Source organism: Chiroxiphia lanceolata, chromosome 20 (genome assembly GCF_009829145.1).
Source record: "Chiroxiphia lanceolata isolate bChiLan1 chromosome 20, bChiLan1.pri, whole genome shotgun sequence".
Classification (NCBI taxonomy): Eukaryota; Metazoa; Chordata; class Aves; order Passeriformes; family Pipridae; genus Chiroxiphia; species Chiroxiphia lanceolata.
The window spans coordinates 4,159,184-4,186,165 of record NC_045656.1 but is presented as its reverse complement, the minus strand read 5'-3'; the positions used below and the strand labels follow the sequence as shown (position 1 = coordinate 4,186,165).

Here is a 26,982-nt window from a genome sequence, read left to right as displayed (position 1 = left end):
TTTGTTCCTGGGCGCAAAGAACTGGTTTGTGAGGCTACTCCCAAGAAGGTCAGTTCTGACAGGCTAACACTGACCAGCAAGGGCAGCTGAGGCAGAGCTGGCACAGGGCAGCAGATCTTGATGTCTGGCTGTGAGCCAGCACTCCCCCCAAGCCAGGCTGTCTGAGGAGGAAACCAAAGTGACAACACTGATAACAGCCCCTACTCGTGCCCAGAGGCCCAGGGGCCCTGCACAGGAAAGCAGGGACTGGAGGAGCCAGCACTGAGCCCCACACTCCAGCCCGATTTATGGGATTGCCTTGCATGCACAAACCCCCCAGTGATGAAAAGCACTGCAAACCCCAGACCCTGGGGCAAACAAGGGATATAGTAGAAAAACTAAAGGTTTATTTTTTCTTTTTTAACAAAATACATCCTTACAAAATAACCGTTTTTCTCCTGTGCTGAGGGACTGGACATGGTTCCTGCCAGCTCTCCTTCCCTCTCCTTCTCCTCAATTTGAAGCTGTCCAAGGGTGCCACTGGGAAGGGAGAGACAGCAGTGGTCTCCCCAGGGGCTTCAGGTGCGGGGTGTCCTGGCATGGTTTTGGAACACCAGGCAGGATGCTGTGGGAGCCCTTTGGAAGGGTCTGCGGTGGCAGCAGACCCCAGTGCCCTGCAGCAGGGTTGGCAGAGGGCCCCAAGGGTCCCTTAGTAGCCCATCCACAGCATCCCTGTGCCCCTCAGAGGCCGGGTACCGGGCCGGCCGGCCCCTGCCCTGGCTGCAGGGCACCACCTTCCCATGAGCCGGTGTTGGACGCTGCTCCTGCTGGCCTTGGGGCTGGCACAGGCTGGTGACAGGGGATGGGGACCGTGTTTTAGGAGAGGAGGAGGAGGAAGAGGGTGCAGGTTTGTCGGTCAGTGTGGATTCTGCCAAGAGAGAGAGGTGCACAGTGATTTTCTGGTGTCTTGCCCCCCATTACCCCTCTTTGAGCAATGCTGCCATTGAAGATGTGATGTCAGTCCCCCACCCCACACCCAGTGCTGCCCCCAGCAATTGCTTATGCTGGGAAATGCTGACTCCAGGTTAGACATCGTTGTCCTCAGCTCAGATCTCCTCCATGTCTGCCCTGTAGCCCTCCTGTCTTCCCTGAAACCCTCCTGCCTTTCTGGGGGCCTTGGCATAGCCCTGAGACCCAAAGCCCTCCCCCCCCGCCAGCCACAGTCCAGCAGGGCTGGGGAAAAACCACTCACCTCTCACTGCGTGTTGTCCGGCTCCTTTTCCTTCTTGTGTGACTTTGACTGGGGATTAAATGAGAGAAAACAGGATTCTTTTACAGACCTACTCCTTTCTAACACCAGGGGAAAATGTGGTTGGGCAGCAACTTCTAAACCCCAATGTCTAAGCATATTTTCAGATGAATTTGAGGGGAGCTGTTTCTCTGTCCTATGAAAGACCATAAAACCTTCCATGGTCATGGAGATGTTCCCAGAGAGCGGAGAAGGGGACATTTTCCAGTTTGCTGAAGCACTGGTCTGCCCCTGCTTCCCTTAAAGCAATGCAAGGGTTACCAGATATCAGAATATCTGGGGTTAAAGGGAGAGAATAAAGCTATTAACAGTGAGTCACACAAGATCTCAGTAATTTTGGAGAGGAGATTCATGGATCCCAGTCTCCGACAGTCCCAAGGGCTCGGGAAGGCGCCTGGTTGCTCCTCAACATGGATGTTTGTGTTACAGCATCATTACTCATGCACACAGCCACACTCACACCCCCACAAGAGCCTCGGCAGGGCAGGGACTCGCTGTTACTTACAGGCTCCTGTTCTGCGTATTTGAATTTCTTCTGCTTGTAATAGTCCCGTCCTTGGAGAAAATGCAGCAGGAGCAGGTCACAGAGGACAGAGGCCTTAATCAAAGCACAGTTAGGGTTGGAGCCGCCCTCCAAGCTCACCTGGACCATTGTGTGCTTCCAGTTTGTCGCACAATTTAGGGTCACTTCTGCTTCAGCCCACAGTGTGGCAGTTGCTAAAGAGTGTACGGCCCCCAACTGTCCCTTTAGGACAGAAGTGAAGTGTGTTGGGTTCAACACTGGGTGACTTAAGTCAACAGAAGTGAAGTGTTTCCACTTTAGGTAAGTGCAGAGCACAACCCCCTCGGCATCATACCCAATCTGTAACAACCATAACCAAATAGGATGCTGGTTTTCCCATCCTGCATGAAATATTGCCCATCATCTCCAAAACTCCCTCAATGCCAGTTCTAACTTGAAACTATCAGGATACCAAGGCATGGCCCTGTCAGGAGAGCCAGCCTTCCCCTCATCAGCCAGCAGGAATCTGTTTTCCTGAGCCAGTGAGGCAGGAAAGCACCTCCTTCCCCACTTTGCCCATCCTCTGGTTCCCTGAGCAGGAGCCAGTATTTCACTGCAGCTCAGGGACACTTCCCACGGATGTCACAGGCAAGAAGAATAATTTGAGAGTCTCCATATAGAGGCTGGAAATATCTGAACTTACCACTCCAAAAATACCAATTCCAGAGCCAATTGTGGTCATGGTTGGGATGATGTCAAATTTGCCTGCCTGAATAAAGTCAAAGAAAATAGGTGATTAGTTACAGTCAGCCTGGGGGGGGACAAAAGGTGCTGTAGCTGTAGGTGGAGCTTGGCAAAAGTGCCTTGCAGCAGCCCAAACTACAACCACAGCACAGAGAGAAACAGGAGCTGGGCCAGAGCTGGTCAAACAGAAAAATATTTTTGGTTTTAGGCTGAAATAAAATTAAGTTACTTTGCTTCCTGTATTTTTAATTAAAAAAAAAAACAAAACCAAACCAACAACAAAAAAGTATACCCTGTAAACATTCCCAGTGGGAACACAACGAGGAAAACCTTCTCTTCCACTGGGAAGAAAGAGACAAAATAGAAAAATGCAAAATGTCCAGCTTTTGGAAATATCAGTAAAAGGTTTTGACTTTCCACAGTTTTCCCCCCTGTCCAAAATCATGATGTTTTTTGGACAAAACCACTGACCAAACTGCAGCTGATAGATGTGCCCTGTAAAATGGGCTTCTTCTCTTATATTCCCTTCCCTGGGCCTTCCCAAGGGTTCCTGTGGGTGGGCCAGCACCCAAGAAAACCCCTCACACTGGTTTTCCTGGCCCCACAGGACCCCAGTGCTGCGTTGCAGACCTGGTACCTTCTCAAGGACATGGCACTGCTCTCCTGGGGATCCAGGGCTGATCCTGGTGCCTGGCCACCCTTACCTTGCCATTCACCAAAATGTCGAACCGGATCCCAAACACCTTGTAGAGGGTCCTTTTTTCCATCCCATCTTCTTTGTAGTACTTGGCATATCTGTCCAATTGGATGCTGAGTGTTAATGGCCTGCCAGGGTGTCTAACAGCCCCCTGCAACCCAACAGCATGGGGATCTTGGTGGGATAAAGATCTGGGAATGTGCTATCACAGCCCTGCTCCTGACCTTCTCCTTAAACCCCCTGAAGGAGTTGGGCTGTTGGCACCTCTCCTCTCTGTGCCTCCCTTTCCCCACCTGCAAGTTGGGGTTCCAGCTCCTGCTTGTGCTGTTTGACCTGATGTCCCCAAGCGCTGTGTGACAGTAGATATTGGTGCAGCACTAGTGATTGTCTCACAGAGCAGAGGTTAGAGAGTGTTTTGAAGTGTGGGAACACGGGAGATGATCCTGCACCATCTCCAGGCTTTCAAAGGCCTTCCCAAGAGCTCAGCAGAGCAGGAGAGTCTGCAAGGGGGAGGAGATGTACAGGGAAAGGAAATGGGGTAATTTTGAGGCCAAGGTCTGTGCTATCACTTTTCCCATGCTGTTTTAAAAAGACCACTGCTCTCTGGCACTGTAAAGGTAGAGAGTATTTTGGAGAACAGTCCCTGACCCTCCACCATCCCTTGAGTGCTGTGGGAACCTGAGAGCTGTCACCTCTGAATTATGCTGGAGAATTAACAGGTGTGTCCTTACCTGAAGTTGAAGCCTGGTGAAACGTTACTGTCATCATTGTAAAGGCCATGGAACTGGTAAATGGGTTTGCAGTACCGGACAGGCCAGTCGAGGTCGCAGTTCCAGTCTATGGTGATGCCCACCACTCCACCCTGCAGCAGAGAGGGGAGTCGTGAGGTTGTCCCTTCTTGGACCTGGCCCACACAGAAAAATGCTCTCCCTCCTCATACATGTCCTGTCTCAGTGCTGTGGGGTGTCCTGGCTCTCCAGGTACACAGACCTCACCGCTGCCTCAGCCCTTCTGGACAGCCTCAGCTTTGTGCCCTTCATGGAGGCACTTGCTTCTGCCCTGAATGCTGGATACACAACTAGATTCAAGCCCTCTCATTCCTGATCAGCACCCTGTGCCCAAGGCACGGTCCTGAGAAACAGTGCTCACTGCAGATCCCTCACAGTCCTTATGGGAACAACCTTCCCTTGCCTGATTCTGCCCGGGGGATTGCTCAGGAAATGAAGCAGTTAGTCGTGAGCTCACTCCAGGTTGTAACTAGCTGAGTCCCAGAGGCTCATATTTCTGCACCTTTAGTATATAGAATTATAGAATGGTTTGTGTTGGAAGGGAAAGGTCCCACAAAGACCTGGTTCCAACCCCCTGCCATGGGCAGGGACACCTTCCACTATCCCAGGTTGCTCCAAGCCCCATCTAATCTGGCCTTGCACAGTTCGAGGGATGGGGCAGCCACAGCTTCTCTGGGTGCATGTGTGTTCTAATATATGCAATATATGTTCATATATGCAAGCCTCTGCTTTTATTCAATGCCTGGCAAAGTTATTGTAAGGCTCTGCAGCCCAGGAATAGCAGATACTCTTGCACATCAGCCTGAGAAGTGCTGGGCAAAGCTGCAATTCAGAGCCTGGGGAGAGGCTGCAGTTTGCACTGTGCAATGACCGATATTTGACCATCCAGCTGGGATTTCCAAGCTCAATTGGATGGGATTTGGCCACACAGCTCTAGTTATTCATTGCACAAATTAAACCAAACTGAACCCTGGATTTACTGCCAGCAGGTCAAATCTTTTCAAGAGTTTCCAAGAAAGACATAAATATTAGGCCACGTCCAAGGAGATTCATAATCTTTAACAGCTAATTCTGACACTTCTGTTTTCTCAAGAGTTCTTGAGATAACAGAAAATCATGTCAACAGCTGGGGATGATTGCTCTGCCAGTGTCCCCCTCCCCCCTTCAGCAAGGAACATCATTTGAAATTCAAGTACCTTAATAGCCAGGAAGGTAAAATTCTGACCCGATTCCTTCACTATGTGTCCCAGTTCAAACACAGGGCACAAGGAATCGGTGGCTTTGTTATAGGTGCATTTCTTCAGGTACTGTTTGGTAACACTCTCAACCAAGTTGCGCCTGTGAATGAAAAGAAAGTGAGAAAGAATCTGAATAATCCAATAATTTGGGTGGGAAAGCACCTCTGGAGGTCCTTGTCCAGCCAATGGCCCTCTCCTGTTCTCATGCCAGCTTGTCCGTGGGCTCTGCCAGGCAATTGCTCCATGCACCAACAATTCTCATCTGGGACAGCTCACGGATAGCAGCTTTTACGTTTAGCTGGAGTTTGTTATCTCCTCTGTAAAGGGTGAAAAGAAAAGGAAAACCTCTTGCCTTCCACCCTGCTCTGCTCTTTCACTTAAAAATAGCCTTTCTCTGAACCTCCCAGCCCCAGATGATTTTGTAAGACTTGCGTCTTGCTCAACCATGTCCCATCGTGGATGCTCAGCAGTTCATTGCCAGCGGTGATCAAAGGCAGGAAGTTCCCCCTGACCCAGCTGGGTCTGGTGCAGCCCCTGCCACAGCAGCCAGTCCAGTCACCCTCACTCTGAGGACCAGCTCCCCTCACTGTGTCCCCTCCAGCCTGCCCTCACTCAGGACACCCCTCCTTGCTGCTGGGGCAGGGGCTGTCCCCACTCCCAGCCACCTCTCTGGCAGCAGCATGAGCTCAGCCCAAGGCTTTTCCAAACTTCCTGGCTGCCAGGACATTTAACCCTGGGACATGACCAGCTTAGAGAGAAGAATCTGCCTTCTTTAGCACAAATAGCTTCTGATAATTTGTTCCAAATCATGTATAATCAGTGCCATCACAAATCCTCTTACAAGTGCTCCTTCAGCCAGCAGCACTGTTCCCAGCACTGCCTGGAAGGAGCCGACCCCACAATCCGTTGCAGAAACAGGTGGGAACTGTACTGTTAAGAGGGACTTCTGCTCCTTTTTGGCACCAAGCCTGTCCTGGCTGCTCACACCCCACTGTGCCACATAGTTATTTTAATGTTTTCTTCAGGGAAGAAAAGGGAGGAGAAAAATGAAGAATCAGAGAAACTGTATTTTTGTGTGCATTGTGTGAAGGTAACTCAGGAGATGTTAATTCCAGAAACCTTCTTTCTGGTGAATACAGCCAGCAGCTGAAGTGGGACAGATTTGGGAGGGAAATGTCTCAGTTCCTGTGAGCTAATCTGGGGATCAGTGCAGCAGTTAGAGTAGTCCTGGGCTTGCTGATTAGGGACACCATCCTTTGTATCAAGCATCCAGCCACAGAGATGGTTTCCCCTGAGGGACACAGCTGGAGGAACTAAACAGAAACCATTCCCCCAAACCTCACCTTACCTGGACACCTTGAACTTGGGGAAGGTGATGCTGTTCTTAATGAACAAGGTGAACTTCTCTGCTTCTGACAACAGGGCAGGGCTGAAAAACACAAGTGTTGACATCACTTGGCTCTCCAGCCTGTAGGGAAAGCCCCATTTGGTGAAGATTCAGATTTAAACTGGGACAAGCAGGACCCAGAGAAATGGTGATCTCATCCCTTCCCTTTTTGGTCTTTCGTGACCCAGGCTGTCCTGGCCACATCTGACAGAGCCTGGTCTTGCTCTGCCCCACATCAAGTGCTGCTGCTGCAGCTGGGGTGGGAAAGAGGGCAACAACAGGATTCCTCACCTGGGAACATGCTCATCAACTTCAACAGGGCACCAGCCAAAGATCTCACAGGTCTTCACTGAGCTGTTGAAGGGCACACACTTGCCTGTCATGAGCCCTGTGTGGAAGAGAAACAGCTGCTCACACCCCTGGATGCTGGGAAATCCCAGCCTCACACTGGGATGGATGGGATCTGGTTGGGGCTTCAGCTCTGCCACAGGTATCCAAGGCACTAAACGCTCAGGGCTTTGGTGCTCCCTTGTAAAAAGGGTAATTAATTGTGGCCTCTCAGCTCAGGGCAGTGGTTTCTCTTGCACTGCTGTGCAGGGGAGCAGCTGGGCCTTTTTCATGCTAAAACACATATCAGAAAATGCCAAGCAGATAGAGGACAGCAGTTTGGGGGAAGTGGTTTAGTTCTTGATTAACCTTTTGCTGGCAGAGCTTTTTGCAGCTCAGGTGTCTTTCAGAAGAGGAAAGCAGGACCAGCCTAGGTGGGACACTCAGCCAGCATGTCAAAGGCTTTTCCCAAATCTTGTTAGCTGGTGGTCCAAAGCAGGTCCCCCACCAGAGAGCCCAGCCGTGAGGTCCCCCTGCTGGACACCCCACCCAGGCAGCTCTCCTCGGTGTCTCACCACAAGCCCCGGTGCCGGAGCCTCGGGGCCGTACCTTGTCCCTGCCGGCTGTATCTCCCTTTGATGCAGTCGCTGTCCCGCGTGCAGAGCCCGGCATCTGGCAGCTGTTTGGAGAAAGCAGCCACCTCTCAGCATCCCACCCTGCAGCTTTGGTCCCTCTGTCCCTGCTCCCTCACCAGGCGGTGTCTCCCTTGAGGGCGTGCTGCTCAGCTGCAGCCAGAGCCTTGTCCATCCTTCCCAACCAAGGATGTTCGGATTAAACAGGAAAAAGGGAGGGGGATTTGTTTTTTCAACTTCAGGCAGATGCTTTTATTTAAGTCTTGAGTCTGCTTTTCTTGACCATCTCAGAGGGCAGAAAACTTAAATGGGTGCTGCCTGGTTTTCAGCAGAATAAAAGCCCTCATATAGAACACACAAGTCAGGAACAGTAATATGAGGCCAGGCTCAGGGTTTTACTAAACCTCCCAACATCAGAAAAAGCCCTTCCCCAGTGCCACCACCCTGAAGCTGAGCCCACTGAAGGAAGCTGGTGTGCTTACCTCTGGGCAGGTTCCTTGTTTCTGTCCAGGAGTGATAATGAAGTTGGTCATCACCACGAATGAGTTGTCCCCCTATGGAGACACAGCCAACAAGATCACAGCCAGCACACCGTCTCCTCTGTGAGGAGCCTGTCCCTGGGGCAAGGTGTAGGGCACCCAACCCACCAGGACACATTCAGGCATCCTTTCTCCCTAACTTTAGGTCCTCCACCCTCTCTGCTACAGCTCAGGAAGCTGGTGGTGTCCCTGAGGACATGTAGTGCCACCAGCCCTGGGACAGTGGAGGACCCCCTTTGCTACCTGAGATGCTAGTCTTGAGGAGCCTTAGTCTTTTCAGAGGCAGCCTCTAACATACCCCATCCACCATGGTGTGTCCCAAGCACAAAATTCTCCCCAGGGGTGATATATGGGCAAAAGTTTGTGGCAGGAGTAACCTGCTTTCCACCACAGGGACACCAGGTCATGGGTAGCCCCACAGAAAGCCTACACTAAGGACCCACCTGCACCCCAGCACATGGGGAAAAGCAGCCATTGGGACAAAAGCAAACCACCCACCATCCTCCTTACCTGGGGTGGGAAAACATAGTCCACCACATCCCAGATGTGAGGGCCCATGACACTCTCATTGGTCAGCGTCAGCCCTTTCAGCTTCACCGAGACCGAGCTGACAATGCTGTCCTGAGACTGGTAACCCTTCTCGTAGAGGAACACCCACCTGGAGAGGGAAGTGGTAGGGTAAGCACAGCCACCAACACTCCTCCACAAAAACCCAGTTCCCAGCACAGTCCTGGGGACTGGGGCTTTTTCTGCCAAGTCTCACCTGGGGGGGGTCATTTGCCAAATTTGCTCCAGCTGGTTGAGGGATGTGTTGCTGAACTTTCCCATTCTTTGCCCGAGGCATGTGGTAGCTGCAGGCCCTGACTGAGATGATGTGCTCTGGGGACTGGGACACATTTTGTGGCTGAGAGTGTGTGAAGGCAGATGGAGCAGGATGGCCATTGGCAATTTGGGATTAAAGCCTCATGGGTTTGCAGCCTGCTGGGCTCAGTGACCCACCCGAACCCTCTTGATCCACTGCCAAAGGCACTCTCCAGAAGTCAATGCCTCCAAGGCCAACACGGAGCTGAGTCTGGACACGGCTCACATCCAGGGCCACCATTCCCCACGCAGCGAAGGGAATGTGGAGCCGTGGGCCTGTGTGCAAGAGGGCTGCAGGAGCAGGGGTAGGGACACTGCTGTGGCCGGAACAGACCTCTGTCTCCCTGCCTTTCCCAGCCCATCACTCAGCCATTAGGGCGGGCTCCTGACACTATTTAACCTATGGCATAAACAAGCTGCCACTGGATTAACTCTGACTCCGGGACACTATAAACATGGGCGAGCAACCATTTCGGGTAGTGCTCCCGGCGGCGCGGAGCATTCCCGGCACTAAAAAAGGAGCGATCTGGATTTTGTCCCCACCGCCGTGGGCATCAGTCCCGCTGACCATGGCAGAGGCAGCACGTGGCCCGTTGGACGGTCTGTGACACCAGCCTGGCATGTCAACCTGTCCTCTGGCACCTGGCTGATGGGCAGGGAGGAGAAGGGGGGAACCCCAGGCACTGCCTGGAGGTTTTCCCTGTGGCTGCTGGACCTTACAGGGACCTCTTGGAGACAGAACTTTCTGGCTTGCAGCCCCATCAGCATCCCGGGACAGAGGGCAAAGGCATGGGGATGGGAGGAGAAATTCAGCACTGGTGCCACCCCAGCTGAGACTCCCAGCTCCAACCTCCTCCCCCACGGCAGAAGACCATACTGGGTTATACTGGTTACACTGGGCATCTTTCCCATGCCCTCGGGGCTGCAGGAGTTTGTGAGCTGGGCAGCACCATGGCAGAGTGTTTCCCTAAATCTGCCTCCAGCGCAGCCTCTGCCGCTGTCACCACATCCCTTCCTGGCAGAGGTGACTGCCCATGGCTGGGCACCCCACTGGGACACATGGCAGGGCAGGATGTGGCCCCCACCCTGCTGCCAAGCAGGTCACAGCAAACAAAACACGGTTTTCCCGTGAAGCTGTAAATGCTGCAGCAAGCCCTGCCCAGGTGGTAAATGTCCCCTGGTGTCACTTCCCAGTGTGGCAGGATCACCAAACACTCTTCCCTTGCCACCCCCATCCTGTGGCTCAACCCAAGGCTCCCTGCATGCGAAGTTTCAGGAAATGAAACACAGAAAGCGCCTGGCATCGCCTGACCAGCAGTGATATCACCTTATCTGTCATCAGAGGAAAGAAGAGCTGCTCCCCAGGGGTGACATGGGGTCTCTCAGGGGGGTTGGCCCCACATCTGTGCCCTGATGGCACTGCCCACATTCTGTCCAGCACATCCATGCATTGACACGCATCCCATGCCTGCTGCCAAGAGGGGACCAAAGCCAGGAGAATGGTAAATAAATACGTATTTGGCTGCCAAACTGGCTTTCAAAGGAGAGAAAATCTCAGGCATTGTGGGTCAGTGCAGGCAAGGAGCTAGGGAGAGTGCTATGGGCAGGGAGCTGGGGACAGTGCTATGGGCAGGGAGCTGGGGGCAGAGCTGTGGGCAGGGAGCTGGGGACAGTGCTGTGGGCAGGGAGCTGGGGACAGTGCTGTGGGCAGCAAGGGACTGGTGGAGCTGTGGGCAGCTGCACTCACAGGCAGCCCCTTGCTAGAGGTGCCCAACCCCACCAAACCAGGAAAGACTTGGGAATTACAGCAACTTTATGCCAACCTCCTCCTCTCTGCCCCCGGCTGTCACCCCCAAGCTGGTTCTCTCTCTGTTCTCTCCAGTTTAGCTGGTTGCTTAAGCCACATTTCCTTAGGAAGTCCCGCTCTGAGCAACCATCTGTGCCTGTTCCCCAACCACCCTCAGCCATGTTTGCTGGAGCCCTGGGGCTTCACAGGTTGAGTCCTTAGGAGAGACAAAACTGCTCCCACCAACACCAGCCTGGGACAGTGCAAAACCCTTTGCAACAGAGCAATGAGCTGATGAGCAGTGTGGGAGCAATGTGGGAGTCCCACAGTGACCCCCTGGGAAGGTTTTCTCCCTTCCCAGGGAATCTGCTAAAAGCAGGGTTGGGCATCTCTTCTCCCTACAGCAACTTGCTTGCACTGAGCCTTTCCTTTGTGCTACATGAGACACATGTAGCACCTGCACCCCAAAAATACCCGGATTTTCCCATTCATGGCCAGACACCCCCTCCCCCTTTAAACCTCCTGCTATGGGGCCCTTCCCAATGAAAGGGTGCTGGTCTCTCTCTAGGACTGAGCCCACAGCAGCCATGGGACCACAGCAAAGACTTATCAACCATCACATCCCATACCAACCATCCCACACTGAGGGGACAAGGACCGAATCCCTGTGTCAGGAGCAGCAGCCCCAGGGCACCTGAGGATACACATCCTCATCCAGCTCTGATCCCGCCCGCTCCACTCGCTGCCTTTTTTAACCAGTTGCCCTTGCACCGCTGCTGCTCTTGGAGCTGCCTCCCAGAAGCAAAGCAGACCAGGAATTTGGAGCCAGGCTCCGTCTCGGCCCCAGCGTCAGGGCGGTGGACAGGGAGATTTATGGCCCTGTCTCGAGCCGCTTGGGTCTCACAAATCACCGCGCTGGCCCCAGATGCCTCTTATTTAATATAAATGAAAATAAAAATAACAACAGATTCTCAGGCCACCGTCCAGCAGCTCGAGCAGGATTTGGACGGGGCTCAGTGAGGAGACGGGGCCCCGGCGTGCGGAGCAGGGCTGGGCAGGGATGAGCCTTCAGCCCGCACACACAGCAGCTTCTGGGGAGGATGTGGGGACCAAGCAGCCGCCTGAAAGAGCCATGGTGGGACACTGGGCTGCACGGGAGCAGCCACGGCCAGAGGGATGCGATGCCATCAGCAATGACCCCCCTGCACTGGGATATTGGGATTATAGGAGTCCCTTTCTCTCCGTTGCTTTTTAACCCAGTGGCAAAGGGCAATAGATTTTAGGGAAGGCAGGCGCCGGGGAGCCTTACCCGATGATGTACGCCAGGACGATGAGCTGGATCAGCCGGAAGGTCAGTCCCACCTTCTTGTTCCTCACCAGCACCATCCGAGGGGTGTCATACTCGAAGAGGAAGGAGGACACCCTGTCCATGCACTTCTGCCCCATGGCTGCGCCAGGGCTGTGCCGCAGCCTCCCGGCAGCCCCGCTGTTTGCCGTGTGGGCTGTGCCCACCACTGGCCCAGCAGCTCCTCTGTTTGCACAGCGGAGAAAAAAAACCAAAGTAAGAGTGCTATCGGCGTGGCTCCGTGCACATCTGGGCTGGCGGGTTTCCTCCTCTGCGCAGGGATGGGGCTTCCTCTTCCTATAAGCTCTGGGCCGGGAGCAGCGGGTGCCCTACATGGTCCGGGGGTGGGACAGGGTGCGGGAGGGTGCAGGGCCACCCCGCTGCCGAGCCCACGTGCCAGCAGGATGAAGCTGTCTGCCTGCAGGGGATGCACCCTCGCCCAGGCAGGGCCTTCCCTTGGGATGGAGGGGCTGCGGGCAGGGCTCGGGATGAGCACGAGGCATTCCTGGGAGCAAGAGTGGGATGGAGGTGGTGGGGGTCCTGGGAGAGGATTTTAGGAACTGGGATGGGGGTATCACCTTTTCTACCCCAGCAGCCACCTCAGGCTGTGGGTCTCCCATTAGTGTCCCAAACCCATGTCCTACTCAGTCCCCCAAAGGCTGCTCCAGAAAAAGGGTCATGAAAGAGGAGGGGGGGCACAGAAACCCCAGCCCAGCAATTCAGAGCCAACCCACGGGCAGACGGGTGCCCAGCTTGGCCCCCTCCCATGGTGAGGCTGAACAGCTGGGGCTTGGCTGGTTCCCAGAACTTGGGCTGGGTGCATTTTGAAGCATTTCCAGCATTTCCAGCATTCCCAGCATTTCCTGAAAGGCCCGGCCATGAGCAGGGCCAGGCGAGCCAGGATCACAGTGAGGGATGCTCAGCAGGCACCACTTTAAGCAAATATCACTGAGAAAGAGACTGGATTTGAACATGTCAGACTGAAATTTGGGGGCCAACATCACCACAGTGGGAAGTTAGGGGGAGGGAGGGAGTACAGAGGCTGTGGATGAGGTACCCTGTGTCCCCATTGGATCCCACCGGGCAGCACCAGGGCACGGCCCCACAGGGGGCTCTTTGCTGGGGAGGGGAATACAAAGACTGAGCAGGGTTGTTTTGGGAGAAACAGAGGATTTTTTTCCCCCAAAATCCCAGAGTCCAGCCACTTCAGCACTCCCTGCAAGGACAGGCTCCATCCCATGAGCCCCAGTTCATCTCTGCCTCCCGTGACCTTGAAGGAGTTGCTGGCTCTCTGCAGCCACCGAGCCTGGGACAAGGGCCCTCCCTGCAGGAGGAAATGGTTTTGGAAATATGGAAAAGCTTAACCTGCTGGGATAAATCTTTCCTTTCTGGAACATTTCTCTCAGCATCACCACCTCTCAAGTTCAACTGCCCTTCACTTGCTGTCACGTTGACCTTTCGACTCAATATATTGGAGACCTGACAACCGCAAAGTGAGCGGAACAAATCGATTACCTTTGCTGGCCAATAGAGAAAACTGGGGGAAAGGCAGCTGAACCAGTTATCCAAATCTTTTGGGTGTACCATGAAGCATGGGAATCAAAATCAGATGATCCCACGTTGCAAGTGACGTGATGCAGTCCCAACGCCCCAGCCCTCAGCAACGTGGAAAGCTGTCAGACAGGGAGCCAAAAGCAAATACGAAATGCTGATGTTAATCACACAAGATTGAAGGCTGATACTGCTATTGAGTGGAGCAGACAAACCTTATAAGCTTAGATATCTGTCAGGAGAGAAGCAAATAACTTACTGTATGAAACGAGGCCTTTTAGGGAAGGCTGCTCACCCTTGCCAAAGCCATGGGGATAATGAAAATAGGACAGCTAAATTTAACAGCAAAATGACTTGTAAAAGAGCCACTTCTAACCTCCTCGCTGGTACTTGGAGTCAATAAAATGGTTAGAGCATGGATTTAGCTAAAATACTTTCCATTGGGAGATATTATGCATCTCCCATTTTATAATCTCTTGGAGCCATGTCGCAGCTGGCGGGTGGGGCGGGACCCTGTGGATGTGTCCAGAGCAATGTTGGGAGCACAGAACCCCACCATGGGAGCACCCACAGGGCCTGGGTCTCCTCCTGGGCTGATAACAGCACCCAGCACAGACACCCTCTTTGGCCACAGCACCCAAATGTTTGAAAAAAGCCCACAGCCTAAACCCTTGTGGGCTTGCACGTCACCATTGCTCATGCCCACACCATCCCTGGCACTGCCACTCTTTAAATTACTTTATAACAGGGAATTCAGTAGGTTTGGGCTGGCACTGCTTATCTAGATGGCCCTGCAAAGGTGTCTTGGTGGTGCCAGGTGGCTGGTGTGCCAGCTAACACACCTCCCTGCCTCTGCCAGGTGGTTATCAAGGGACAGTGCCCTGCTGGGGCTGTTCAGCTGTTGAATTACCTGCCCAACACGGCACTCACCAGCCTGGAGATGCTGAGGGCACAGGGCTGTGATGCTTTGGGGTGTGGTGCAGGCACTGGTGGTGCAGGGCTTGTTTTCTGTTGGTTGTGATAATAAATATATTCCTGCAACACCTAAATGAAAAATAAAAACAGAATTAGGGGAAAGAGGTTTTGATCAGCCTCCTGTGTAAAGTGCAGCTCGTGGGGGGTCCCATGACCCACTGCACTGACACTCACACGCAGCAGGGACCTCAGGGCTGGCTTTATCTGGGGTTCCCACAGACACAAACTCATATGATGGTGTCAATGCACACCACATTCATTTCCTCTGAATAAACTTTTATATCTCTTGGCCACTTCCAAGCAGAGTGGGCGGGAGGCCCCGGGGCTGCTCTGCCTGGAGTGATGAGGTGCAAAGACTGCGGATGCTGCTGGAGGCTGCAGCAGGTCCCGGGCACTGAGGATGGGCTTTCCCTGGGCCCAGTACTGAGCTGGGCTTGACCTGAGCAGCATGAAAACAAGGGATCAAATGGGACAAGACAGGGACACAGAGGGTAACACTGGAAGTGTTCAAGACCAGGTTGGATGAGGCTTTGAATAACCTGGTCTAGTGAAGGTGTCCCTGCCCATGGTGGTCTTTAAGGTTCCTTCTACCCAAACCAGGTGATTCTGATTCTAAAACCAGGTAGAGATAAGGAAAATGAGCCCATCAAGCTCCATTGCCCACCAGAGGGGAATATGGAAGCAGAAACAGCAAATGAGGTCCTAAAATCTGTGTTTGTGTCCAGGGTTGCAAAGTCCCAGTACCAGATTGCCCAAATGCTCTCCTGGGTCAGCTGGCATCGACTAGTCCCCAGCACCAGTCTTGGCCTCATCCAGCATCTCCAGCCCCAGCTGGGCCAGATGCCAAGAGCATTGAGGGCTGGTGACCCTCTGAGGGTATCCCTGGCAGTTCTGCACAGGGTCAGCACAGGGCTCCATCCACAGCTGCCAAAGCAACTCCTTGCCCCTGCCCATTTAAGAGGCTCAGCCTGCAAAAAACTGGTGTTTTTAAGGGAAGCATTTGGAAATGTGAGTGCATCCTTGCTTTGAGCTGGGACATGGACACAGAGGATGGAGGAGCTGCTGCAGCACAAAGAGGGTGCTCTGAAAGCCTCTTCATGGGGATCAACCCCACCCACACCCACAAAAACAAAACTGTGGAAGGCATAAAAGCTGACAGGTCTTTCCAGGCTCTCAGACATAGCTTTTCCAAAAACTTATTGGGGAGAGGGGGGGGAGGAAACCCAAAAATAAGAGATGAAGCTCATTACACAACCCGGACTCATGCTTGGCAGAGTCCAGCACAGAGCTCTGAATTTCAGCACAAAAATGTGCAGCACGCTCAGATCTGTGGATGGGGAGGAGTAACACAGAGGCAAGGAGATGTAAAATATGACAGTGGGTGCAAAGGGGACCTGCTGGGGTTGAGGCTGCCAAGAAGAGCCCCTGAGAGCCGGTGGCTCTTCCCAATAATTTTGGCTGGCACAGACCCCCTTGCCCTCACCAGGCACAGGAGATGGTGACACTGCCCTGCTGGCAATGGGAAGGGGAGGGTGGAAAAAAAATTGGCAAATGAGAGCAAGCAAGGTCCTGCAAAACAGCATGTTCAGTTTTCTTTCCAATTTTAACTTGTCCTTGACCCTTCTTCGCTCCTTCCCAGCAGGGCTGGCTCCGCTCCGTGCTTGTCCCATGCTGCGACGCCCCGGCACAGGGAGATGTTTTCGGAGGTGCTCACCCCTCAGAAGTGGCATTTCCACCCCCATTTGCTGTGACAACTGGAAATATTTCAGTGGTGGTTTAGCCAATGCCAAAGCAAACATGAACCCGAGATGCTGGGGGAAAAGGGTGTCAGTGGCCCTGTGGCCACTGAAAGTGTGGATGCACATCCCATGGGATGGCTGGACAACTGCCATGGGGTACAGGGACCCTTGGTTTGGTTTCTTTGGGAGGGTAATCCCTGTTTTCTGAATCATGGCTCCAAAAGACAAACATAGCCCCAGTGGTGATGGTCCCCAGGGATCTAGGGACCGATGCAACATCAGGTGGAGAATTGAGGGTGGTTTTGCCTCCACCACCATGTCCTGAGACAGCACTGCACTCTCAGGGGTGGTTGGTCTGGGGGACCATTGAGGGTCACCTCCAGCCATGGCAGGGGTGGTCCTCATGCTCTGACAATGGAAAGAACACAGTCTACATTTGGAAAGAGGAGGCCAAGCAACAGCCTTTTCCCAAAACCAGCATTTGCCAGGGTATCCCATGTGCCTCTTCGTGACCCACTGTGGGTCACAGAGCTTTTGGCTTTCCCTGTGCAGCACCTTTCTCCTGCTCATAGCATTGGGAAGGGGCACATGGGGCCACATCCCAGCAAAACCACACCAAGGGTGGACGTTGCCATGAACAAAGATTTGCTCCAAAACAGGATCCACAGCTGCATCAGGATTTTCCACTCAAAACATCACCGTGGGCAGAGCTCCGGGTGATGCAGAGATGGGAACACACGGCCCCAAGCCCTGTGGCATCCTCCCAAAGGAGGCCAAGTTACTTAATTACCATTTATTTCATGATTATTTCTTGTGGAGGTCATTGCAGGGCTTATTTAATCCTCCCCTCTCAGCTGGGGGTGATAAGGTGATGACTATTCTGGACACAGTCAAAATTAGCACTGTTATTTGTATTCTTGTGCCCCAAGAGCAAATTAAAAAATTCCCAACAGTCACATCATGCCACTCTGTTCATTTTGCCTTTGTTATCCCATGCCAGGCACAAGCTCAGCTCCATTTCTAGTTTGGCTCCTCTGAAAACCCACAAGAAATCCTGATCTGGTGAGCACAACTCCTTTTACGGACGAAAAATGCCCTCAGGCACTCCCATACAGCTCCATGGGCTCCCAAATGTCCCCCAAATTAGCCACAAACAGGACAAGAAAAGCAAAAAAAAAAAAAAAAAAAGGTAAAAAACCCCCAACAACAACAGCAACTAGACAAAAACCCAAGAGTCATCCAGTAAAATCGCTTTTATTTCTGTAATTTTCTAAGTATAAAACAAATCAGCCCAATATTGTGTGAACAGAGTGGATTGTATGGATGTGACCACGAGGAGCCTTCCCACGTCTTCCCGGCACACCTGGCTATTTACAGTCAGACAAAGGACACGATTTAGGAAGCAGTAATTTAGTGGAAAAATATCTCTCGTATAATAAAATAGGAAACCTCATTTCTTTCAGATCTGTTCCTCAGTTAACACCCTCCCACCCACCCCCCCCAAGTTATAATGATTTATCTTTTGCTACAGAGCACGAACTCAGAGATTTCTAGATTTGGCTGTTCAGGCATCTCATATAAAAAATAATCAACATATTCCCAGACCCAAGCCACTGAGGGCACCCCCTGGCAGCTCAGTGGTCACCCTCCTCTTGGTCCCAAGTGCCTGGACTGACCTGCCCCCTGAGGTACCCACGGCCCCATCACTCCAGGCACACACAGATTTTGGCTCATTTAATGCCCCACCCACACCAAAAGCTGAATGGCACCACGAGGAAAGGTCCAGGGAGCATAATTCACTCTGTGTTTCCCTTTCCTCACTGCAACCCTACAAACTCTAACCCTAACCTTGCCATGCAAGCTCTGCACGGGGTGAAGCCTTCTCCTTGGTCCCAAAAATCTGAGTCCACACTGTTTCCCCTGACAGAAAATGCCACTGTGGAACTGGGGGAAAAAAACAACTCAGGTGGGCCTGAATCTCTGGCATCATTTATAGAAGGTGGTGGCCATGGCAGGTATGGTCCAAAAATCACAATAAGTCTTAGGAGTTGGTACTGGGGACTCTGGTCTGTGACCTTGGCATCACATCAGGAGTGACGTGATACCAAGGTCACAACCTCGTGAACATCTCCCAGCCTGAGCCCCTGTACAGCAATTATTTGAGGAGTTTTGGTGGAGCAGGACCCTGTCTGGGGAGCAGCACTACCAACCTGATGTACAAAAGAAGAAACAAAAATTAATGCTGAGTTTTCCTATTGTTCCTCCAGCTGCTTCTGCCATCCACACCGTGAGCAGAAACTCCGGTTCCATCCCAGGTTTGATGGTTTTAGAGGAACAAAGTCCCCTCCAGTAGAGCCTGTCCCTCCAGCTGACCTCTCCAGAGCCTGGTGGTACCATCCAGCCTTGGCATCAGAAACACACACATGGCATCTTCCCAATGCCAAAGCCTCAAACACACAAATCCCAAACCTCATCCACGCCCTGAGCCCTACGGCAGCCACACAACACAAATAAAACACAGGATGCAGTACTTTGCTCTTTTTCCTTTTCCAACCTGCCTCCCCACGGGATCACACACCACAGGGGGAAGAGCTCACCCAGCAACTGCCCACAATGACACAACATCCCAAAACAGTACAAAAGACTTTCCACAGCTGCTGCCCAAAGCTGATCCGCTGGGTGTTTGCCCCGGCGACATGGGACACTCCCTCCCACCTTGGCTGTACCCCAGCCCGGTGCTTGGCCCCTGAGGAAGGAGTATAAAGTGCTCATGGATAATCCCATGCTGCCACCCCAGCACATCCTATGCCCTGCACCTCGTGGAGGATCTGCCACAGCAGCCCACCGACATTACAGGTCTTGCTGGAAAGACCTCAGTTTTATTTAAAGCCTTCGAATATGCCAGGCAGCACCATCAAAATAAAACTAAAAAGGAAATAATTCCTAAACTCTGTTGCCAAAAAAAGCAAGGAGCCTAGAGGTTTGCCCCCAAGCTGCTTTTTTTAACAAACTCCTGGGCAAAGCAGCCACCCAGAGCCCATCTCCCTTGTATTGCACGTTTAGATGCCTTGGTAAGACCCAAGACCTGATCCCGAAGTGATGGTCTTGGCTTTAGGATCTCCATGTTTCCACAAGAATGTGGTCCAGCCCAGCAGGCTGCTGGTGGCACACATGCAATAAATAACTACTCTGTGATTTATCCTGACCCTTCGCTGAAGAATAAAAGAAAAAATAATTACATCTCTGGATATTTTTCTACATCATTAAGATATTTGAAGTATAAGCCTCTGTAATCAAAGAGAATGGAGCGAAACCTGTATTCCAAGTAATTAAAGGATGGGGGGAAGAGAGATGTGCTCAGCCATTCAGAAAGGGAAATGATGTGACAAAATGGTCCCTCCTAGCAAGGGGGACTCCTGCAGGTTACCTGTGCTATTTTCTAGGTAGATGTGAAGGCTCACAATAGAAACTAAACTGAATTTGTTGCTGCTGGAAAGAACAAGCTTTTGGCTGGGACCCAGCTCTGGTTTGTTGCCCACGAAGGCTCAGGGTTTGGTGACTCACAACTGCGACCCAACGACTGCATGAACATCCTGACCCTGCCCAGGCTTTTACACCAGGAACTCCTCCACACACACACATACACAAATTTGGATAAAATTAATAATCCCCCAGCGCATCTCCAGTCCAGGGAAAACACTGTTAACTCAGGAGGTGCAATGGATGGGCCAAGCAGGTTCCTGCAGGCACAATGTCCCAGGGAGATGCCACTGGGCAGCTGAAAGCTTTGCTGGACCCTCCCAATAGGGCTGGGATGCTCTGAATCCAGTCTGGCCTCTGAATCCAGACCAGACTCTCCCAAACTGGTTTTCGGCCTCAGGGAAACACAGAAGCTGTTTCCTCTGATGTCCTCGAGCTGATACTAGATTAAATTCCCACTGGTTATTTTTCTGCACAGAGAGATGGAACTGGACTCAATCATCTTGGATGTCTTTTCCAACCTGAACAATTCTACTGTGTACTAAAATAAGGTGAAATCCACCCATTTGGGGAAAGGCAAATCACACGTCTACAGCATTAGTCTTACTGAAGCCTTATCTTGAAGGCTTGAGCAGTACCTGGGTCATGCCCTCGTCCTCTGCACCAGGGTGAACCTCATCCACGGTGAAAATCTTTGAAGAGGAACTGGTTGTCCCATGGGATCAACTAATTAAATCAATTAGACAGAACACATTTGAAAAATAAAACTTCTTCAAGACAAAGTATAATAAGATTTAAAAAAAAAAATCAGCAACAATCTTCTAACCACAGAGTATCTATAAAGATCTTTTTAAAGAGCTCCATATTAAAATTCCTTGAATACATTATATATTAAATACAGTAACAACATTTCATGCAAGGTTTTCTGTACAATAAATCAGCTCAGTAGTATAACAATTCTGTACATTCCCATTGGTCTGGGGGCTCTGCTCATCTTCAATGCTGGTGATGGAGAAAAGAAAGGAGGGATGATATTTGGCACCTACTGTACAGAAGAAGATTAGCTCTTGCCCAGGTGAAACAGAAAAGCACTGGAAGCTTTTAAGAAGCAAAAAGTAGAAGAAAAAACCCAACAGCGAAGGAGCAAAATGCTACCCCAAACCCTGGCTCTAGTGCTGTTGCTGGAATGTAAGAGAAAGGAAAGATACAGGCTCTGGCTAGTTAAATATTATCAGGATGGATCATAGGGGACCATGAGGAAAACAGGAGGGAGGATTTGGAGAGCAGGAGAAGAAACCACTCACTCTCAGCTTCTCAGCCGATGTGGTTTGATGGAGACAGATCAATTTACTGGATCCCAAACCCACTCCTGATCTACCAACCCTCACTGCAGCCTGTCTCGCTCCTGCTGCGGAAAAATCCCAAGAGGGCAAAATAAACTTGGTGCCTTACAAAAAGGGAGGCCACAACAAACACCACCCATGGAGAAAGACCACGTTATGTACAAGCATACATTCATTCCCATCTTGATCCCTTGGCAAGGATGCCCTGTGCAAGACAGCGACGTTCTCCAAAGCAGAGGACACAAAGTCATGGACACGCTCCCAAAGATTTAAGCTCTACTCCTGCTAGGGAAGTAGTTAAAAATCACTGAGGGATGAAAGTGTGACCAGGAGGGAGTGGTGGACATGGGGAATGCAAAGGTGGGTGTCCCCATGCTTTGCTTTACATGGCTGCCCCTACGAGGAGGAGGGTGGTTCATATAGTGCAGATGGGATGTAAGAAGGTGTGGGATGGAGAAGGACAGACAAGGCTACGTCATGCTTTGGTGTTGGATGAGCCTGAGAAGGTGCTGGGCTTTCCACAATGCAGGGATCAAACAGGACAGCACGATAAATAGGGAGAACTTTGCCTTCCACCACAGTCACCGGATCTCAATGTACAAACACACGTCTGTGAGATCCACACCACTGTCGGACACACTCTGAAGGGATTCCCAGATGCTGTGGCCACTGGAGTGGCCAGCAGAGCAGCAGTGATGAAATCATCAAGGGTCAGAGACCCCAACACATGACCCCCTCACCTCTCTCCCTGCCCTCACCCACTGCCAAGCCCTTCCTGGCCCCAGAAGCTGCCCTCGTTCACCCCATCCCCTTGGGGGATGCAGCCTCCCATCTGCACTCGGCATGTCACCCAAAATCCCGACTGCCCCCCTTGGTGGAGGATGCCCTGCCTGAGCTCACCCGGCGAGGGTGAAAACTGGAAAGAGGATCTCAAATTTGGCAGGAACAAATCCCCAAGGAACCGCGTTGCAACGACCCAGGTCCACACAGCTCCATCCCCAAACCTAACGCCAGCTGTCCAGTAATTGCACTCGTATGTACAGGAAAAAGAAAGCTACGAAACAAAACAAAATCAGTATTTTTCTTTTCGACGATTCACCCGCATTTGTCTGATAGTCGGACACATGCATGTCCTGCTGGCTTCTAGTGATGGTCACACATGCAAGACTTCAGTCCGAGTTACAAGTTAGGGATCCTTTAGTTCAGAGTGTTGCCTTTGTGTCATTCATTTCTTGTCCTCTTCTCCTGAAACGAAGCAAAAAAAAAAAAAAAAAAAGAGAAGAAAAAGTATTGGTGAGGGTTCAAAGCAAACCAGCTCCCTGTTTTTGTTATCAAGAGTGGCTGCTCTTGGTTGATCCCAAAAGGGGACCTGGGATCCTGTCTGCACAGAGCAGGTCCTACTGCAGCCACGGCAGCTCAGGCTGCGTCAGGAGGAGGAGGATGCTGGTCCCTGGGTGAGGAAGGGCTCAGCACACTCAGCCTGCAGGAGGCAGGAAAAGGGATGAGGTGGAGCCATACAGGCACAGGAATGGTGGGAAGATGAGCAGGTAGGATGCCTTGCTACTGCTCCTAATGAGGCATCACCCTGGAAAGGCAGTGACTCAGAGAGAAAGGAAAGTCACTGCATCCCATCAGCCGTCCCTGCCACAGTCAGATCTGTGGATGCTGCTCCTTGGGCTGACACCACTTACACACAGTACACATATATTTACCTCCAGAACAATGAGCAAGGACCAATCTACTCATCACAGCCACTGTTCCAGCCCCAGGGCCGCCCTCCTCCCTTCTCCCTCCCTCCAGATGGATGGGGTAGGACAGGGAAAGTAACAGGCAACACATGGCCTGAAGGAAAGCTACAGTATTCAGCTTGAACTTCATGTGAGCAGCCTCAAAATCCCTGCCAGAGCTTGATTCACATCAACCAGATCCTCAATTTTCAAGCAGTTGACAGGAGTGTCGCTGACCCCCCGAGGCAGCAGCTGCCCTCCAGCCCGGGGCAGCTCACTCTGCCCAGAAACAGGTTTTATTTCTTAAAAAAACCCACTCGCAAGCAGCACTTCCTAAGAAATCACTTATCGGGAATCTTTCAGCTGCATTTCTCTCTCTTTCATCACTGCACATATCACCAAACACATCTCACAGGGGACTGCTGTTACTGTGCTCTTGATAAATAGGGGTCCTGCCCGGGGTTACCCGCGAGCTCCGCGCCCGCTGCCAACCCTGGTGCCGACAAGCTTCCAGGGGAATTAATAAATAACAGGGGAGAGAGAGGGAAAAAGCCTTTTTGCAACGTCTGCCAAAACTTTTTGCAGTGCTGGCTGGAGAGCCCAGCCCAGCTGTCCCAAGATAAAATGGCTTGTTGCAATGGCAGCATCCCTCGGATAACCCCCACACCTCCAGATAACCCCCACACCACCCATCCCTGCACAGCAGGGATGCTGGTGACTGCACTGCATTAAATCTCAGTGCAATAATCAAAATTCATCTCCCCATTTCAGGGGTGTCCCTTCAGAAGCTCCAGCAGCTGAACAGTCCCCACCAGGTGACACACCAGTGGTTATTCACCAGCCATGGCACTTCCCCTAAACACATTGCCCTGTGGTTGTGCAAACAGGGAGGAAGCCATGGCATGGGGCAGACAGGCACAGGGAAGGGACATGGCTGCAGTGTTTGCTCTTCAAAATGCTACTCTCAGGCCTCTAAATAACCCAATCCTGGCACAGAGCGAGTCAGGTGTTTCCATGAGCCCTGCAACAGCCGAGGGTCTGGCTCCCACTCAGCTTTAGGAGGATGCAGGTCCTGCATGCCAGTGTCTGTCTGTCCTCCCCTCACACTGGTGACAGGAGCAGGGGGGACGCAGGACCTGTTTGCAGGAATGATGAATGATGGAGCAGTGATGATCCATCTGGATCCTGCCTCACACCAAACCTCCTGGGGGGGTTACAGCCCTTCAACACCTGCAAACCAGCAGCTGAACAACACGAGCTCAGCTTCTGCAAGATCTGCTCCCCCCAGCACAGCCAAGGCTTTTGAGGTTTTTCATTATTGCTTTTGACTTTCCTCTTAACAGTTCCTGTAAAATGTGCTGCTGGAGGGATGCAGACTCCAACTGCCAGCCTGGATCACTTCCTCCACCAAAGGAAACACCACAGCCCTTGTAGCTCTGAAAACTGCACATCTCATCCATCACACCAGGGCACCCCAAGCTTCACCCAAGAGCCCAAACCTCAGGAGAAAACCAAAAATGAAATCCCTTTTCCAATCCCAGGGCAGCAGCGCTGTCAGCTTCCCTCTGCTCTTCCGTTTCTAAAGCATGACACACCGACACACACAATAAAACAGGAGAGAGGGGGAAATAAAACCAAAGAGCAAGGCAGCAGAGCTGGAAAATCCCGTGCGGAGATTCCAGCACTGAAAGGTGCAGCACTGCTCTCCTGCAGAGCATCCCACAGCTCAAGGGAGCGACTTGGCCCCTGGGGACACATTCCTCTGCCAGCGCCCAGCCAAGGTAGCTCCACACAGAGATTACCCTACAAGGGCAGGCCACGGCCGCAGGCGCTCGCTCGCCGCTCTGCCGTGCCAGGGAGAGGGATGCTGCCTCCTCTGCAGGGAACACGGGCAGGCAGCAGCCCCTCTGCTCCTGGGGGAGCGCTGGGGGGTTCCCTCATCCCCAGGTGCACAGAGGAAGATGAGGGTGAGCAGCTCTATTTCACTACTGCTGGTGGGTTTTGTGATGGGACAAGGAGATTTTGGTCCCTGCAGATTTTGGGCTGTTTCAGACGCCTGGCAGGGAGTGTGATGCACTTGGCACCACACTGCCACCTCTGCCAGCCACTCTCCTCTGGGAGGGTGCTGAAGCATAGAGGTGATGCCAGCTTGGCAGAGAAGTGGCCAAAGCTCCCGTGGCAGTGGAGATGCTCACCCAAGGGTGTGAATCCCACCTGCACATCAGCTGTGACAGCAGGAGGCTGTGGGGCACTGTGCTGCCCACCAGGGAGGGACCAGAGACCCAAGCAGGGCAGTCATCACTTGCAGCTCCTGCAAAATCACCCCAGGGGCTTCTGTGCTCGCTGGGTGCAAGGACAAATGGCTGCACAAATGCCAATCTGCCACAAAACACCCCCAAGTCAATTCCTGTGCATCAAAACTCCTGATTTTCAGTGATGCTGCTGCTGTCAGGGCAGGTGTGTAGTTGTGTTGCAGAAAGCACCTGCTTCAGGATTTGCCCCTGCTTTTGCCACAGCACAAGTGAGAAATGGTGATGCTCAAGCACTCAGGCAGGGCCTGCTGCTTAATGTGCTGAAAACTCCAGCAGCTCTGATGGGTTTGCTTCAAGATGGTGAAGATGAGGAGGCCCAGGGACGGTGCAGGAGGGAGCAGAGTGGCCTCAGCAGTGGGGTGAGGGTGCACAGAGCTACATGAGCACCAGGGTTATCTCAGTGTCCTCTCTAGATTTGATACCTTTTGAGAACCACTCAGAAAAAGGACTTCTGCAAGGTCTTTCATGGATGCCTGAAAACCATCCTCCTGCATACCACAGGATTCAGAAAGAACAAACACTTCAGTGCATAGAGCATGGAAAATATTAAAGATACTAGAGCAAGAGGTACTTGAGGGTGGTCAGCCCCTGTGAGCCTGCTAGTGTGTATTTGTGTGATAGACCCTGAGAGGGCCCATCTCCACAATCCTGCCCAGAACATCTGCAGCTCCCACCAACCCAGCTCAGCTCTTGCACATTCACTTGCTCTCACACTCACATTGCCTTCCAAAACTGAGACAGCAGAAACCTCAGAGGGGGCCAGGAGGGGAATAAGGCAGCCAGACATGCACAGTATGTGAGATGAAAGGTTGGACATGACCAGGATGATGGGGAGAGGAATGTAAAGCACTGAGACCACTGTGAAAACTGAAGCATCTCAGCTTTCGGCCACTTCAAGGACAAGGAAAATCCAGCATAATGGAAACACAACAACTTATCTAAATCTCATCAAAAGGAGAAACTTTTCCATGCAAAACCTGAATCAGCAGAATATACATTCTGCTCACAGCTATACATTTGCATTCCTCAGCTGAACACCCTTGGCCATCCCTCGGAAGGTCCCACGCTGGAGACCATCCCCAAGTGCTGCCTTGTAGAGATCAAGCCTGGCCCCTGGCCAAAACTGCCATCAAACAGCTACTTCACAGGCTTTTTAGACCTTACTTTGAAGCAAAACACAGAGGCCACTGTGGGAAAGGAGATCCTGTCTGGGTACAGGGTCCCTGGGCTCTGGTATTGGCTAGTTTTCTAAGCCACGTTCACCCAGACACATTCCAAGCAGGTCCCCACTACACATGAGCAAGACTTTGTAGGAAGCACAGGGATACTGCATTCAGGGATGAGACATGTAGGAAGCCAACCCTTGCTCTGGAGTCTTGCAGGTTTTCAACTGGTGCTCCCCGCTCCACTCGGGTCTTACTGTCCTGAGAATGCCTGGTAAAAAAAATCACAAGACCACACATAAAAGTGGCTTTTGGAGGTTTTTTTCCCCCTCTGCTTTTCAAAGCCCAGAGGAATTAGGAAGACGAAGAATTTCAATTACTTCTTTCAAATCCGATGATTGAAGCGTGATTTTGACCCACAGCTGTGATTGAATAACTGCAGGGGAGACCCTGGCTGGGTGAGACACAGAGCAACCTGTGAGCATCAGCAGCATCAAGGCCGTGGGGATGAGGGCAGCTCAGAGGACCTGGCATGCTGGGAGGAAACACTCCGAGCTG

The 26,982-nt window shown here is 52.0% G+C and overlaps 2 protein-coding genes across 5 annotated transcripts in view; both read right to left on the bottom strand.

The window, feature by feature from the left end:
• Positions 1 to 364: 364 nt before the first annotated feature.
• P2RX1 (purinergic receptor P2X 1) lies at positions 365 to 13,694 on the bottom strand. Its single transcript, XM_032707366.1, has 14 exons — positions 13,650 to 13,694; positions 12,099 to 12,320; positions 8,653 to 8,800; positions 8,086 to 8,157; positions 7,581 to 7,650; positions 6,936 to 7,032; positions 6,606 to 6,686; positions 5,216 to 5,357; positions 3,963 to 4,093; positions 3,239 to 3,329; positions 2,494 to 2,559; positions 1,794 to 1,886; positions 1,232 to 1,279; positions 365 to 907 (listed from the first exon to the last, which is right to left on the bottom strand). The coding sequence occupies exons 2-13, from the start codon at positions 12,233 to 12,235 to the stop codon at positions 1,235 to 1,237; spliced, it is 1,173 nt and encodes a 390-aa protein (XP_032563257.1). The 5' UTR covers positions 12,236 to 12,320; positions 13,650 to 13,694; the 3' UTR covers positions 365 to 907; positions 1,232 to 1,234.
• Positions 13,695 to 17,634: 3,940 nt separating this feature from the next.
• Positions 17,635 to 26,982, bottom strand: part of ATP2A3 (ATPase sarcoplasmic/endoplasmic reticulum Ca2+ transporting 3) — a 52,467-nt gene continuing 43,119 nt past the window's right edge. For 2 of the 4 annotated variants that reach the window (XM_032707362.1, XM_032707363.1), the window contains exons 21-22: positions 26,623 to 26,695; positions 17,635 to 22,467 (exon numbers count right to left, since the gene is read on the bottom strand). In XM_032707362.1, coding sequence (XP_032563253.1) covers positions 22,425 to 22,467; positions 26,623 to 26,695 — 116 coding nt within the window. In that variant the 3' untranslated portion in view covers positions 17,635 to 22,424. The remainder of the gene's footprint in view (positions 22,468 to 26,622; positions 26,696 to 26,982) is intronic. The other 2 variants (XM_032707364.1, XM_032707365.1) reach the window with 1 other exon arrangement.